Source organism: Triticum urartu, chromosome 3A (assembly GCF_056163025.1).
Source record: "Triticum urartu cultivar PI428250 chromosome 3A, HENAU_Tu73, whole genome shotgun sequence".
Taxonomy (NCBI): Eukaryota; Viridiplantae; Streptophyta; class Magnoliopsida; order Poales; family Poaceae; genus Triticum; species Triticum urartu.
In genome coordinates this window covers 687759040-687775176 of record NC_141875.1, presented here as the reverse complement: position 1 = coordinate 687775176, position 16137 = coordinate 687759040, and the positions used below count along the sequence as shown (strand labels likewise).

The 16137-nt window shown below is 45.1% G+C and overlaps 1 protein-coding gene across 1 annotated transcript; it reads right to left on the bottom strand.

The window, feature by feature from the left end:
• Window positions 1–11171: 11171 nt before the first annotated feature.
• LOC125545978 (N2,N2-dimethylguanosine tRNA methyltransferase) lies at window positions 11172–13974 on the bottom strand. The gene is made up of 6 exons (XM_048710054.2): window positions 13344–13974; window positions 12678–12878; window positions 12483–12582; window positions 12121–12324; window positions 11969–12031; window positions 11172–11754 (listed from the first exon to the last, which is right to left on the bottom strand). Exons 1-6 carry the CDS (start codon window positions 13916–13918, stop codon window positions 11647–11649), a joined length of 1251 nt encoding a protein of 416 aa, XP_048566011.1. The 5' UTR covers window positions 13919–13974; the 3' UTR covers window positions 11172–11646.
• Between the last annotated feature and the right edge of the window lie 2163 nt (window positions 13975–16137).

The window sequence follows — 16137 nt, the reverse complement described above, 5'->3', positions numbered from 1 at the left end:
ATACTCCCTCCATTCCACAATGTAGTGCACATGGTTTTTTTCTTAAAGTCAAAGATCACAAAGTTTGACCATCGTTGAAAAAAATATCTACAATAGAAATACAAAATAAATATAATATGAAAGTCGATCCTGTGTTTTTCTGTAGTGAGATGAATTGAAAATATAAATGTAGATATTTTTTGTCTATAAACTTGATTAAAGTTGACGAAATTTGACTTCCTCAAAAAATTATACGCACTAAATTATGAAACAAAGGGATTACATAATTTCAGATTATACCAGTAACAATTTGTTCTCTAATTTATTCAATAGGAACATGTCGTAGGCGGGTTTTTTTCCTGATGGTTTTTTTTCTATGTGGCATGCCCTGGACCTTACAATTGGCACCCATCGGTCAGAACACTCACAAAATTGTAAATAGGGTAAATTCTGACAATAATTTTGCTAAATAGGGTAAAACAGACGAAATCCAGCTAAATAGGGTAATTAGTGTCAAAAATGTCAAACTAGGGGGTAAAAACCGGAATTCACGCAAATTTTTATTGTATAGCCTGATTTTTTTTTGAGAAAAGGCCCAGCCTGCAGTTATATTACCACTGAGGAGATAATACAATTCTCCATGAGGAGGGGTTTAAGAGTGAGGGGGACATCTCCTATACATTTATAATCTCCATGTATTCTAGCAAGAGCGGCAAGCTCATGTGCTAGGTTGTTGCTGGATCTTCTCACGGCCTTGATGGTGACTTCACTGAACATTTTCATGAGGTCCCTACTGTCCGTGACAAGGGGGAAAACGGTAGACTGATTGTGTAATTTGAAGTCCAGTAGGGCTGGAATGGATGCACAGTCCGTTTCCACACATAGAGGTCCGAGGAAAATGTTACTTACAACAGAGAGTCCGTGTAATATCGCAGCTAGTTCAGCTTCTTCCGGATCTTTGCACGACTGCAGACGATTTCCACCTGGGACCACAAGAAGCCCCCTGTAGTCTCTGACTATGAATCCAGCTGCGGACTCCCTCGTGCTCGGTATGAATGATGCATCAGTATTCAGCTTCCAGGTACCTGCAGTCGGACGGGCCCATTGGCTCCTAGATGAACACCGCCTCACCAGTTGAGCTGGAGCTGATTGCTCTGTATGGCACTCGTCTCTGTCATTGACGGGCAGGCCATTAATCTGTCCCAGCCCCGTGGCTTGCTTCCCTTTCTTAATTTGCTCACGCTTACCCTCTTCTTTCATTACTAGGGAAAGGGCTAATAATGGCGCACCAGTTTTGCCCACTAATGACACACTGCTGGTGCGCCATTAGTATCACGCCACTAGTATTTCTTACTAATGACGCACCGAACAGTGCGCCATTAGTATAGAACACCATGCGCCATTAGTATGCCTTCCAGGGGGCCATATTTAACCATGTGCTTTGGCATACTAATGGCGCACTGTTGGGTGATGCGACATTAGTGTGATTATAACAGTGCGCCATTAGTGTCTTGTGTGGTGCGCCACTAGTATGAATATTAGGAATTTTTTTTTTCATTTCTGATATTTTCACAGGTGAAAAAATATTAGAGTTAACATACAACACATATCTGCTTAGCTTACATACAGGGGGCCATATGTAACGATGTTACCTGCGTCCACCAGATCATATCCAAAACACAAGTTTCATCATATATACATACATAGCCAACACATAGTTCCATCGTTACATATTACAAACGTTTCACAATGTTCATTCAACACCGTTACCCATCAATTCACAAAAGTTTCACATTGATACAAAATAAAAACACAAATGGAAAAGAAGCACTCCATCCATGCAAGCTTCCGTGAATTAAATCAAATCTGCAAAATGATAAACAAGAAGTTAGAAGAAGAAGAAGAAGAAGAAGAAGAGAAGAAGAAGAAGAAGACTAGAAGAAGAATAAGAAGAAGACTATAAGCTTATTATGTAAACTTGATCATTTTGTGCTAACATAAATAATTTTGGAGCTAACCTATAGGAAACTAAGCATATAAGCACTAAGTTAGCATATTAGAGCCAACTTAAGTAAAATGAAGCTAACCTATGTCATTTTGGATAAGAAGAAGAATAAGAAGAAGACTATAAGCTTATTATGTAAACTTGATCATTTTGTGCAAACATAAGTAATTTTGGAGTTAACCTATAGGAAACTAAGCATATAAGCTCTAAGTTAGCATATTAGAGCCAACTTAGATAAATGAAGCTAACCTATGTCATTTTGGATAAGAGGAAGAATAAGAAGAAGACTATAAGCTTATTATGTAAACTTGATCATTTTGTGCTAACATAAGTAATTTTGGAGCTAACCTATAGGAAACTAAGCATATAAGCTCTAAGTTAGCATATTAGAGCCAACTTAGGTAAAATGAAGCTAACATATGTCATTTTGGATAAGAAGAAGAATAAGAAGAAGACTATAAGCTTATTATGTAAACTTGATCATTTTGTGCTAACATAAGTAATTTTGAAGCTAACCTATAGGAAACTAAGCATATTAGAGATAAATAGGTAACTAAGTATATATATATATATATATATATATATATATATATATATATCATTTTGGAGATCTGACATACCTGACATAGTTCAGTTCTCATTGTTCTTCTCCTTCTCCTTCCTCAGCCTGATGCGCCAAGAGTGGCGAGGCGGTGGAGGCAGTGGAGGCAGCTGTGGGATGTAGTCTTCTACCACAATTGGCGTGGTCATGTCGGCCAGCTGTGGGATGTAGTCTTCTATCACAATTGGCGTGGTCATGTCGGCCAGCTGTGGGATCGCCGGCGCCACCACCGGTGCGTGGTAATTGTCAGGCACCACTACCATCGCGAGGCCACCCTCAGCCACCACCATCTCTTGCCCATGGTCAGCCACCACCATCTCTTGCCCATGGTCAGCCACCACCATCTCTTGCCCATGGTCAGCCACCACCATCTCTTGCACCTGGTCAGCCACCACCATCTCTTGCCCTTGGTCAGCCACCACTAGCGCTAGGTCATCCTCAGCCTGATGCCCATCGTCATCCTGCAGCTCCTCATCCCCACTCTGCTCCTCTTCTCCCCCACTCCAGTCTGGATCATCCTTCTTATTGTCTTCGCTGCTGCTAGAATCGCTGCTGCTTTCGCTAAGGCCAGAATCGCTGTTGCTTTTGCTATAGCCATGCTGCTGCTTTGGCTGTAGCCAGTGTCGCTGCTGCTGCTCCCATTGCCTGTCCAAATGCAACAATGACTGTTAACAATCGATGTGAGACAAAGCCAAATATGGAGGAATAAGAAGAGGCAGAACGCACTGGCATCTTCGTCTTCAGCGTAGCGCATGCGACACATAGTCTTGTTGAAAACCTTCACGATGAGCATTGTGGCGTCATCGTCGTATCTCAAGAGAAGAAAGTACCCGGTCCGCGGGTCGTAGGCACTGTAGAACTTCTCCCAGCCACGGCACAGGTACATGTGGCCCTCCTCGATCACCAACTCCACATCCCACAGCCTGCGAACCCCGCTGATAATGAGATGGGTGAAGGGGAGATCTCTCGTTTTATATACCTGCCTTGTGGCTGATACTGAAGAAGAAAGTATGATAGTGAAGAACTCGAAAGCATCCAACTCGTACTCCGGTGAGGCAGAGCGGCGGTGGCTGCTTCCCCCCATCTCTGATAAGCAGCAGAAGAGACCAATTAGTACCATTACAACATTATAGCGGCATAAATTTTGAGCAGAAGATAATCAACATTAGTCGCAAGTACCCCATATGTCCTATTTTTAGCAAAGTCATGCTAAAATTCACGGAAAATTTCAGCATGACCTTTGCTGAAAATAGGACATATGGAGTACCCGAATTTGCCGAAACGGAAGTTAATCGACATTCCGGCAAACTCAAGGGCCTCTCGGGGACAAAACCCAGCAAATTAGCAAGATGATCATCATCTTTGCAAGTCATTACTTGTCAAATACAGAAGAAGGAACAATTTATTTGTGACATAGTTGGCCCATACAGAAGAAGCAACACCCTACACTAGCCTAAAAACAAGTGAAGTTTCACCCATATAAGAACAACTTTATAACATCAGAGAAGTTGCTATGTTTTTTCTACTGCTAGGAAAAACATCACTCGTTGGAAATGAAAATCTCAGTACCAGCATTTTGAACTTCGAAATGAAATACAGTAGTAGTATTAGTAGTATATGGAGTAGTATCTTGTCTAGTAGTAGTATTAGTTGTATATGGAGTAGCAAGTTTTGCCTCAGAGACAGCAAAAGCTATGTTTTTTCTCAATTCAGATAGCTAAGTGGAAAACCACGTCAAGTTCTGATAATCCATCTAATCTAATGAAATCTGAACTCAACCTGATCATGGTTCATGCCCTCAGACACATCAGCACCTCAAGAATGCCATGACAAAAATGAAAAGGACCAAGACAATCACCACACAAGTGATGAAAGCACTAGCGAATCATGTTAAAGCTAACCTCTACTTTTGACCCTCAACTAGAACAACCGCATGCAGTACAGAGAAGTGTTGAGGCAGGCATCGAACATTATAATGGCTGAATTTGATCTACTCCAATAATTTTCTCAAGTTACATGATTAACAAGCTTGGGCTTAGCAGTAATATTCTGAGAAAATATTTTCTTGAAGCCTGAACAACTGGCTTTCCTTTTTAAAAACAGAACCAAAACCATGACACAATCACTTGACAACATCTATTGACTACATTAGATGGATAAATTCCATATGTTGTGGAAGACCACCCTCAAGCAGTCTGCTTATGACCATGGCTCCTAAATGGATAAGCGTTTGGCGAGAAGACATTGTGGACAACAATATTCAGAAACATACCTTAAGTAATATTCTTAACTATATCATCATCTTATGAAATATTATAGTGTGGTGGCTGTTCTAGAAAATGCAGCAATATTGTAAACATAACTTTTAGACAAGCTAGAGAAAGAGATGAATGGATCAAAATGACACCCTCACTCTTTAAATTTAATAGAAACCACACAGGAGTTACCATCCCCAAATCTTCTTTTTTATTTATGGTCAAGTAATTGCTGAAATATTTGAAACAGAGGCCGGCCACCATTGCACCACCATTCACTGACAAACCATTAGAGCATTGTGAACAACAAATTCAGAGAAAACTCTTTTTGACACACAAATTCAGAGCATTGTGAACAAAAGAAACAACTGACGTCCTATCATGACATGGCAACGAACTAACAAAGATTGCGCGTTCTACCAGCACACCATTAGCACAAAATTTTCTCTAATCTTACTGGACACAAAAATTTTCTTCAGTGTATCCAGTGCATTTTTTCAGTGTGTCCAAATCTTGCAGGTACCAAGTACTCCAATGCACATGGAGTACTAATTATTCATGTTTGCTAGGCACTAATCCCACAATTTTTTGAACCTAATTTGACCTAAATTCGAGAGGGATTTGACCTAAACCTAGCAAAAGAGAGAAGAAGAGGGCATGGCCGGGAGGGAGGAGAGGAGGAAGAGAGGAGAAGAGAGGCAGAGGGAGGAGGGTTACCTGACCACGATGAGGTGGTGGCCGGAGCGGAGACGACAGAGGGCGGAGACAGCGAGCTTGGGGGAGGCGGGGATAGACGGCGGGGAGGTCGCGGGCCTCCTCTCCTGGTGGACGTGGGGCCTCCTCTCCTGGTGGAACTCGGGGCGGGGCGGCTCCGAGGCGAGGGAGGCGGCGCTCGGGGGGGAGGCGGCGAAGGGGAGAGGGAGGCGGCGGGGGCGCGTGGGCGGCTGCGGCGAGGTTAGGTCGAGTGGGGGAGGGAGAGAGGCCAGAGGGGAACAGGTGGAGTGGGGGGAGGGTTAGCAATGGCGCACCTCCCCCTGGTGCGCCATAAGTACGACGACAGCAATGGCGCACCACCCCCAAGTCCGCCATTAGTACAAATTTTGTATTACAGTTCGAGCACTCAGGTTATATTCCACCTAACCGTATCTGAAATAGAACACACACTAGCCCGACTGGTCAGCACGCAGCACACACACTGGGAGGTCCTGGGTTCGATTCCCATGCTCCCCAATTTTTGTTTTTATGCATTTTTTTCTTTGCACATATCTTTTTATGCATGCATCCAAATATAACATGTCACATATGCTAGATGCTCAGAATTTCATGTAGAAAAATAATATGCAGTTTGTTGCCATGTTAACAACATTTAACATGTTGTTTGATATTTATTTGTGTTTAAATATGTTCAAACTTGTTTAAATCATAACTAAATATCCATAGCTCAAACATTTGACAAACTTTATATGCTTTTGGGAGTAACATATATGCGGTGGCTCGTCGGCGGCGGTGGAGCGGGGGAGGGTGTGGGGGGTGCTCGTCGGCGGCGGTGGAGCGGGGGCGGGTGCGGGGGGTGCTCGTCGGCGGCGGTGGAGCGGGGGAGGGTGCGGGGGGTGCTCGTCGGCGGCGGTGGAGCGAGGGAGGGTGCGGGGGGTGCTCGTCGGCGGCGGTGGAGCGGGGGCGGGTGCGGGGGGTGCTCGTCGGCGGCGGTGGAGCGGGGGCTGGTGCGGGGGGTGCTCGTCGGCGGCGGTGGAGCGGGGGCGGGTGCGGGGGGTGCTTGTCGGCGGCGGTGGAGCGGGGGCGGGTGCGGGGGGTGCTCGTCGGTGGCGGTGGAGCGGGGGCGGGTGCGGGGATGCTCGTCCTCGGCGGTGGAGTGGGGGAGGGTGCACCACACATACATGCACCATTAGTAGTTTTGCAAAAAAGTATTAAAAATAATTTTTATACTAATGGCACACCGTGGCACAGTGCACCATTACTAGTTTGAACTAGTAATGACGCATTATGCGACGGTGCGCCATTAGTAGTTTTGCAAAAAAGTAAATAAAAAAAAGAATACAGTAGTGGCGCACTCAACGGTTGGTGCGTCATTAGTAGTTCTAACTACTAATGGCGCACTTTGCCCGGATGCGCCATTAGTATGTTTGAAAAAATGAAAAAAAAACATTTTGTTATTAGTGGCGCACCTTGTGCCTGGTGCATCATTAGTGTCTTACACACTAATGGCGTATCCTCACATGGTACGTCATTAGTAAATAGTAGTGGCGCAGCACTTCTCTGGTGCGTCATTAGTGTCAATTTCATGTTTAGCCCTTTTCCTAGTAGTGTTTGTTACTTCCGTGATGTTCCACCACTTGAACATTGGCCATGTTATCCGTGTGCCGTCTTTCTCCTAGACTGATTTCATCCGCATATTTAACCAAGAATTGAACTGACTGACCCACCATTGCCCTGCCTTTTGCATGGATGCAGTCATCCCTTAGCCACCATGCTCGCCATAACAACAGGAGCACATTTCTGCGTACTACAGGAGTACATGAGCCCAGGAGATTTTGTAGCCAATCATTTCCTGTAAAACGAAAACTGTCTTCTGAAGGTAGTTCCCAGACTGACCTCATTCCATGCCTAAGCGCTCTGGCTTTTGTGCATTCAATCACCGCATGGAATTCATTTTCAGTCTTGCTCCCACATATGTTGTATATGTTATCAATTTCCAAGGTTCTTTTCCACTTGTTTTCCTTTGTGGGAAGAGTTTCTGTGGCTACTCGCCAAGTAAAAATCCTAACCTTCTCCGGGACTTTTGCCTTCCAAATGTAATCCCATATGCATCTATTATCAGCTTCAGCACCAGAACTAGAGGCTGGTGGTATGGCCTGTTGTTTGAGCTGAGTTCCCAACTTATATGTGAAGGAAGCACCCACCATTTAATAAACAATTTTCCGTCATAGTTCATTCTCGCCTGCACTTTTCTTATCTGTTGGAAGATCACGCACCTATATACTTGCATTGGTATGTCGAACAAGGAAATCAATTGGCAGGGAGTCCACATGCGGCGGATTCGGCTCCGAACTGCAGTGTTTCGGCCGGTGATAGTGCGAGGGGCTAGCGGGCTGGGCCGGCGATCTACAGACACCGAGCAGCGCGTGGATACGGACCGGCCTGATGACGCTGGAGCTGGTGCAGAAATCGCAGTTTGACTAGAGGAGTAGAGGTGCTGCTGCGAGGGTAGACGCGACCAGCCAGGAGCAACGATGGTCGGTGCCAGCAAATGGGCAAAGAGCATATCGGTTCAGGCGGGCCTCGACGAATTTTCCTCCTCCTGCTCAACTGATCGCAGACACTAAACATTAGCATGATATCTGATATAGAAACTTAGTAGTACATACAATGTACCTAAAAAATCTAGGTCCCGTAATGCTAGAAGGGAGATAGAGATTTGATGAAATAATTATTTTTATTGATTGAGCCTCGTGAGTATATATATATAGGAGTACATGGTCAACTTAGAATACAAGACAAGCCAAAACATATCTTAGTTTGTCTCGTATTTCCTAACTAAATATAATACTCAACATCCCCCCGCAGTCACAGCGATAGCGACGCAGACGGTGAGACTGGAGAAGAATCCGAAGGCAAGCTGACGGACACCCCCCATAGTCGTAACGGTCGACGCATCGCAGAAGACGTAGCTGGAGTGGAAACCGACAAGATTGCTCAAGCAAGGCGGTAGCCCTTTGTGTCGTTGTCGAGATAGCCGTGAGCGTGGGTGGTAAAGCCGTGGTCGAGGTAGCCGTGCGAAGAATGACGTGGTCGATGTCGAGTCGGATGGCCGGTGTCGAGGTAGTCGCCGTGGACCGGAAAGAAGAGCGGCGGCAGCGGGGACGATGCTCGAAGTAGGCGAGGAAGAACCCGACAGCGTGACGAGGACCGACGCGGACGGTGGCGTTTCCGTGCCTAGGGAGGCGGCACGACGCATACCATGTAGAAGTCGACGTGCGGGGACGGCGGAATGGACCGCGCACCGTGATGCTACGGCCCGAAGGGGCGACGCAGCGGCAGTACGCGGGTCGGCGCGACGGCGAGGAAGACCTCAGGACGGTTGCAGGGACCGCGTGCCACGCTCGCTACGGCCCGACGGGACGACGCAGCGATAGCGCGAGGATCGGTGCAGCCTCGGGGACGACCAGGAGTGGACGGCCTCGGGGCGGTGGTTGATCGTGGGCCGTGGCACTACGGCCCGAAAGAGCGACGCAGCGGTAGCACGCGGGGTGGTGCAACCACGGGATCGGCCTCAAGGTAACGTCGGGGACTATGTGCCACGACGCTACGGCCCGAAGAGACGACGCTGCGGCCCGAAAAGACGACGCAGCAGTGGTGCGGATCGATGCAGCCATGAAAAAAATCACAAGGCGGCGGTGCTACGGCCTAACGGGGCGACACAACTGTACCCCGTTGCTCGATCGGTGAAGGGCGGTGCTGTATTTGGAGGCGATCTTCACAAATTTCAGGGAGACGTGTGTATACGGTTTATCAGACCGAAGACGCGACAAACAAAACCGAGAAGATGCGACGAACGACGAGGTATCTGCGAGCTGCATCGCGCAGCCGTACGTCGCATGGGCACTTGCCCAAACGGGACACACATGCATCAGCCAAGACCAGCATGCATACGCATGTGATCCGGGCCGTTCAACGTGGAGCAGCTTAGGTAGCCTAGCGCGAGCGATCAGGCGCGCGAGCAACGAGCCACGCACGGGCGATGTAGCCAGCGCACAAGCGCGAGCGGCGACAGATGTCCTCGAGGCCAGTGTTGAAGTAGAGCCACGCAAAGACGACGGACGATGTGGGCGACGCAAACCGATCGAAGATCGGAAAATAAAAAAAGAACATCAATCAATCCGCCGGCGAGAGAGAAAAACCTCAATCAATGGATCGAGTAAAAAGACTTTTTAGGACAGCCAGTCAACACGACCGGCGGACGAACCCTAGTACGGACGGCGCGGCCTCCAGTGACGATCATGGAGATCGACCGCCTCAGGGGCGGCACGTGGGTGTGGAAGCCGTGGCGGCTAGGGCTTAGAACCCGAAAACTGATACCATGTTAGCAGGGAAAGAGGGATTTGATGGAATAATTATTTTTATTGATTGAGCTTCATGGGTATATATATATAGGAGTACATGGTTAACTTAAAATACAAGACAAGCCGGAACATATCCTAGTCTATCTCTTATTTTCTAACTAAACATAACACTCAACACATAATATAAGAGTGTTTTTGACACGGTGTCAAAACGCTCTTATATTATGGGACGGAGGGAGTATATTTCTAATGCATTGTTAGATGTTAAAAGTCATGCACAGCTCCGTTTCACAAGGCACAAAGTTATTCCATTAATATTAAACTTAAATATGTGTAATAAATATACCACAACGAATAGATGATCAAAATTACAGATTGAATGATGCGTCATCTGTCCAAATATGAACCTTTCTTGAACCGTATCTGGACGATCGCACCAACCATCTGTTAAATACAAGGGCAGTCCTTGAAAGCTCGTTGCATACATGCCTCTTATCGTTTGCAGAGTCTCTTGTATATATCCCCTTAGCAATCTTAGCCCTCTCTACCAGCCCAGTAGCAACCAAACGAGATACCGATATCAAATGAGCATGCTAGTACATATCAATTTGGAATTACACACGTGTAGTTTGTTGCGGCTCTATGCTCTGATCTAGCCCAGCTGATTATTGACGAACAGACTTAGAACCTCCTTTGTTTTTCCTGTAGTGTGGCAAACATGTTTGCTGCCAATTCGGGTACGTTTGCCATTTCATAGTAGTCAAGAGGGCATCACATCCTACATATCTTACAGTGCAGGTGCTACTGGTTTGGTGCAGGGGCTGAAAATACTAGCCAAGTATCTCACTAGCTCCAGTCTAGTTAGGATGTACACGACTTTCATATTTGCAAATTGCAATCACGTCTAAAGTAGTTAGGATGTACGCGACTTTCATATTTGCAAATTGCAATCACGTCTAAAGTAGTTAGGATGTACACGACTTTCATATTTGCAAATTCCAATCACGCCAGCCCGTCGTAGACACATGTGGATTAGTTCCAAAATCCAAACTAGTATGCTGGATGCAAGCGCGCATTCAAGACAATGGGGATACATAGTCTTCATTTATGCATCATAAATCTCCAAATAAACTAGTATAAAATGTGAAAGGTTTCAACTTTAACTCATGGCGACCCTAGCTTTCCACAAAAAAGCACAGTTTTCACCCATCCTGTATTCTCCGTTATTTTTTCTTCAGACAATGGTGCGATAATATGAGAGTAAATACAAAAATTATAGATGTTAATTTTTTTCTGTAAACTTGGTCAAAGTTTACAGAGTTTGACATAAGAATCATCAAGAAAAAGAACGCTACTGTTTAGAAACAATATGCAGAGTTTGACATAATATGCAGAGTAAATAAAAACAGAGGGAGTAGTAAGGAAGAATCATCAAGAAAAAGAACACTACTGTTTAGAAACAAAGCAGCTGAATCGCTAGTGTCCTATCAAGAACTTTGTAGCGCATGAAACAACCAGCTGCACGCGCCAAGATCAAAACTTGCTACTTCTGTAGTGCAGGACAACATGTGTTCCGATATCAGACCACTGCCAATGAGCGAGCTCTCTTCTGGTTTTGGAACAGTGTGTTTGCCTGGAACACTGAAGGAACTCAAGCGCAAAGCCACAATTTGTGCAGTTAAACAAGAAAACATTGTGGACTTAGCAAATCGAAGGGTTAGTTGGCGGTTATCGCAAATTTCGGATCTCCCGTGCAACCACAATGCAAGAACTGATGGGAGAGTTGGTCTTGACAGCATTGGCACCTATATGAGATCTACAAGCAGCATAACCTTCCTGTTCACATTCAGATTATGATAACATTTTCAGAGTCAATGCTCATCTACTTTATAAAATGAAATGGCAACAGAATGTTCCCAAACTGCATATACAGGTTATGAAGGAAAGCACGATTATGTAATATAAGAACCTAAATGAAGCACTCTGGCCGTTCCTTCGGATTTAGCAAAGTAATCATACTTGATATAACAAAAGTGCAGAAGTTGCATACCTTCTGCAAGGAATGGATGAGTGTACCGAGCGGTGGAGAGTTAACTTTTGCTCGGCTGGCAATCTGACATTGCATAACAAATTTAGCTTGACTTTACTCAACAATTGTACATCACAGACATCCTAATAAGTGCATCCAACTGCAAGACATACCTCATCAAGTCTTATATATCCAGGCGGTAACCTTGGGTCACTCTCCTCAATCATGGTGCCAAGAAGTTTTTCCAAAGTGACACCATTCTCACTTGTGTGTGCCCATCCCCATTCTACAGCCAAGTTTAGCATTTCTGTAATGGAAGAGCGATCATGGAGAGGACCTGTCCAAAGTGGGCCTACAACTGTGATTGAAGTGGCATCCTGTAAAATAAAATGGTAATTATATACTACCATAACAACAGTCAAGTATTTAGTCCTAAACATGGGTTAATAAGATCTTTTATGGTACAGTAATCAGCGTCTGACTGACAATTTTGTCGCTAGTTGTTTACTACTGCCACATGATTCAATGTACCTACTGTTCTATTTGCACATCCGCAAGAAATCTGCCCCAATTCGTCAAATCCAAAAGTCTGAGACTGGCCGCAACTCTTGCAATGACAAATGAAACCATAATTGCTGCCAAAAATAGAAGGGACATCAGTAACTTAGCATTCTGTTATACACACTAATTAGCTGTAGGTTATTTGGGAATAAAAGAGCACTGAGCCAACCTGATGCCATCTTCTTTTCCATGGCATAATTGTACCATCGCTCGAAAAATTGGACCATGGTACGCGTAATAAGAGAATACTGGTTTTATGTGAAATCCCAGCATTGCTGCTTCACGGGCAGCCCCACCTAAAAGCATTCGCAAACCAATCTCATTCGGATATGGCACTGGAAGAACGTATGCTCCGTATGAAGACAGTGAGCTAAGAGAAACAAAATGTTATGTGGCTGACGTTTACAAACAGACTTGGTTGAGCCTTTCCAAAGGGAAACATAACGCGAGAGTATACAGTTGCCTAAAGAAAATGCTGAATATAAAAAAGAGAGTATAGAAGGCAAAATTAGCCCAATATACAGAACAAAGCAAGCAACTATACTTTCCATAGTCTGGCACAGCTGTCATTTAACAACTGAGTGTTACTGAATATGTAAGCAATCTTTTTGACTTATGTTCATCATTGGACAATCTTATTACAGAAAAATCAGCAATTCTAAGATCCTAGTTTCTGATACACCACTTGAAAACATTGTACTCCAGATGTGTTTAGGATATAAGATGACAACAGTACATTGAGACTACAAGTAAACTTGTACAGCCTAATCTGATTTTAATAATTTCAGACTTTTACTGGATACCAAAAATCCAACAAGTAAGGCAAAAAGCTCACCATTTTCCGCCATAACCTCTTGCCGACCGCCAATCGGTGGAGGTGAGGTAGAGAAGGCCCCCAATCTTGAGCGCCAGGAAGGCCGCCCGGATGTACTCGGCCTCGCTGCCGAACGAGTCGACGTCGATGACGTCGAAGTATTCGCGGCGGAGGTACCTCTCGGCGAGCAGCCGGGTGGCGTCGAGGTGCGACACCACCCACCGCCTCTGCCCTTCGGGAGGCACGGGCTCGAAGCGAGAGAGGTTGCCGACGATGACCGGGTGGAGCGCGTCGGAGGCGTCGTTGGCCCAGACGAAGTCGGCGCCGGCCTGCGCGAGGTAGCGGAGCGCGCGGACGCCGGAGCCGCACATCGCGTCGAGGCACAGGAAAGGGGCGGAGGGGTCGGGGCGGCGCCGGCGGTGGAGGGTGGCGGCGAGGACGGCGAGGTCGCGGCCCGGGGCGCTGTCGCTGCGGTAGAAGGCGGAGCCGGGGTCGAAGGAGACGCCGCGCTCGGAATGCGTGCAGCGGGGCGGCAGCGGGGCGCGCCGGCCGGGCTGGAAGGTGACGGCAGGGGCGGCGGCGGGGGCGGACGCCATGGCAGGGATATGCTTCTTGTGCTTTGGATTAGGTTGAGGCTCACTGCGCAGCTGCACATACCTTTGTTTTTAGAAGAAGAGGAAAGTATAGTTTTCACCTCAAATTCATCCTTTTTTGTATTTTTATTAAAAAAATGAACTGGGCAGCTTAAACAACTAGGTGATTTCCCCGCGCGTTGCTGCGGGATTTAAAGATTAAATTTGGATAAATTTTGTATGAGTAAAATAATCTAATTCAAAAGCTATTATTTTTGGAAGTAATTGTGTTTGAACAAAGAGTATGCATGTATGCTAGACCATTGGAGATGGAACAATTAAATTGGAGAATGCATGTGCTACAAAATAGTTTTATTGGATGATGACGTGATACATTTGATAATGTGGAGGGTTGCATGTTGAGAGCATTAGATTTAGTGAGGATCAACTATTTATGTATTATAGACATGAGGGGTCTAAATGTTACCCTGCGCATTGCTGCGGCGAATTTTGGTCCTATGCACATGATAATACACAAATCAAATTATTTTGTTTGCGGTGTTGATATATGAACTTGTGGTTTTTTTTTTGCAATGTGCATTATAATTGCTATATAATTACAAAGATAACAAAATCTGAATTATGCGATCTACTTTTTCACTAAATATAGTGATACGACTCAAGCTATCTCATTTTACGCACATAAGTATGAATGAAACACAGAATAGGGATTTCGAAACAGGGACTGTATGAAACGTTATGTCCGTATTGCCATTTTGAGATACTCCTACTTATTTTGTATTATGTGCAGCTCTTGATGTAAATCAGTCATACCTGCATTGCTAAGAGATTTGAACAAATAAAGGATACAAACAAATGAATGACCATTCTAGTACCTTGACAGTGAGTAATGTAGTCGATCCTCGTCCCTAATTGACATTGGCCTACGTACTCGGTGCATGGGCATCTGGCCCGCGTGCCGGCTATAGCGAGGTATGTATAAAGGAAACAAACAAATGAATGCCCATTCTAGTACCTTGACAGTGAGTAATGTAGCTGATCCTCGCCCCTAATTGGCATTGGCCTACGTACTCAGTGCGTGGGCATCTGGCCTACGTGCCGGCTATAGCGAGGTATGTAAGTAGCCGCTGCTACTACTGCTTATTTTCCCATCAAACCAAGAGAGGTGAGAGCATTATATTAAACCTGAAATTGGATAATGTGGGAGTGCAATATTACCTCTGTATTTCATCAGAAACTGTTGATGTTCGGCTAGCATCGGAGGGACGTCACAATATCCTGGGGAATATTTGGAACTTCTGAAAAGTATCCCCTGTAGGATTTTTTAGATCATAAAGCTTTGTCGTACATTAAGAGACATGGTTACAATCATACATATGCATGTAGCTTCTCCCTGTTGCTTCCTGCACTGAAAGAAAGGAGGATGTGCTTTGGATAAAAGTGGCATTTCAAGTTTAGTCAGCTGCAGAGTTATGCAGAAGGGTTAAAATCAAGGCAAGTATCAGAGAAACATAAAGGCATAAAACATCAACAGTAATTACCCTAGCAAGAACAACCATGCCAAACCAGTTTGTTTTCTCAAGACATAATGGATTGAACCAATCAGGGGTATCTAGCAAATCATCAAGAAAATCGTAGAGCTATTTCAAAAAAATAAATTGTAGAGGGGAAGAACCTAATGCTCCACTTGAATATACTGTTTATGCTCACTGAATTTTTGGTTCCTGTTCATTGAAACTGTGAGTTCACATCAAGAAGCACAGCAAATAAAACTACTTTTTTTTAGGAAAAGAGTAAATACATTACTCATTGACCGGGGTTACATGAAGATCCAGTATGTCTCTCTCAAGCGACCATGAACAAATCCTCCTTCGATCTGGTAAGAGCAGCAAGTTCATGCACCATCTTGTTCTTGTTCCTTTTAAACTGAACCGAAGCAAAAGAACTCATCACCTCTTTAATATCATGGATCATCGGGAAACAGACAGAGAGATTAACAGCCTCATGTTGGAGTTCCTTTGACAGGAAACGCACTGGCCACTCGCGGCAATATACGACGCGTCAGTGTTTAATTTAATTGCCCCTGTCGCCGGAGATAACCATCGATTGGCCTATAACACACCTGCTCCTGAACCCTGCAGATCCGTCTCTGAACAATAGTTTGCCTGGGCATCCTTCCTGCCCGATCCCTGCTAGACTGGCATTGGATAAGAAACATATAC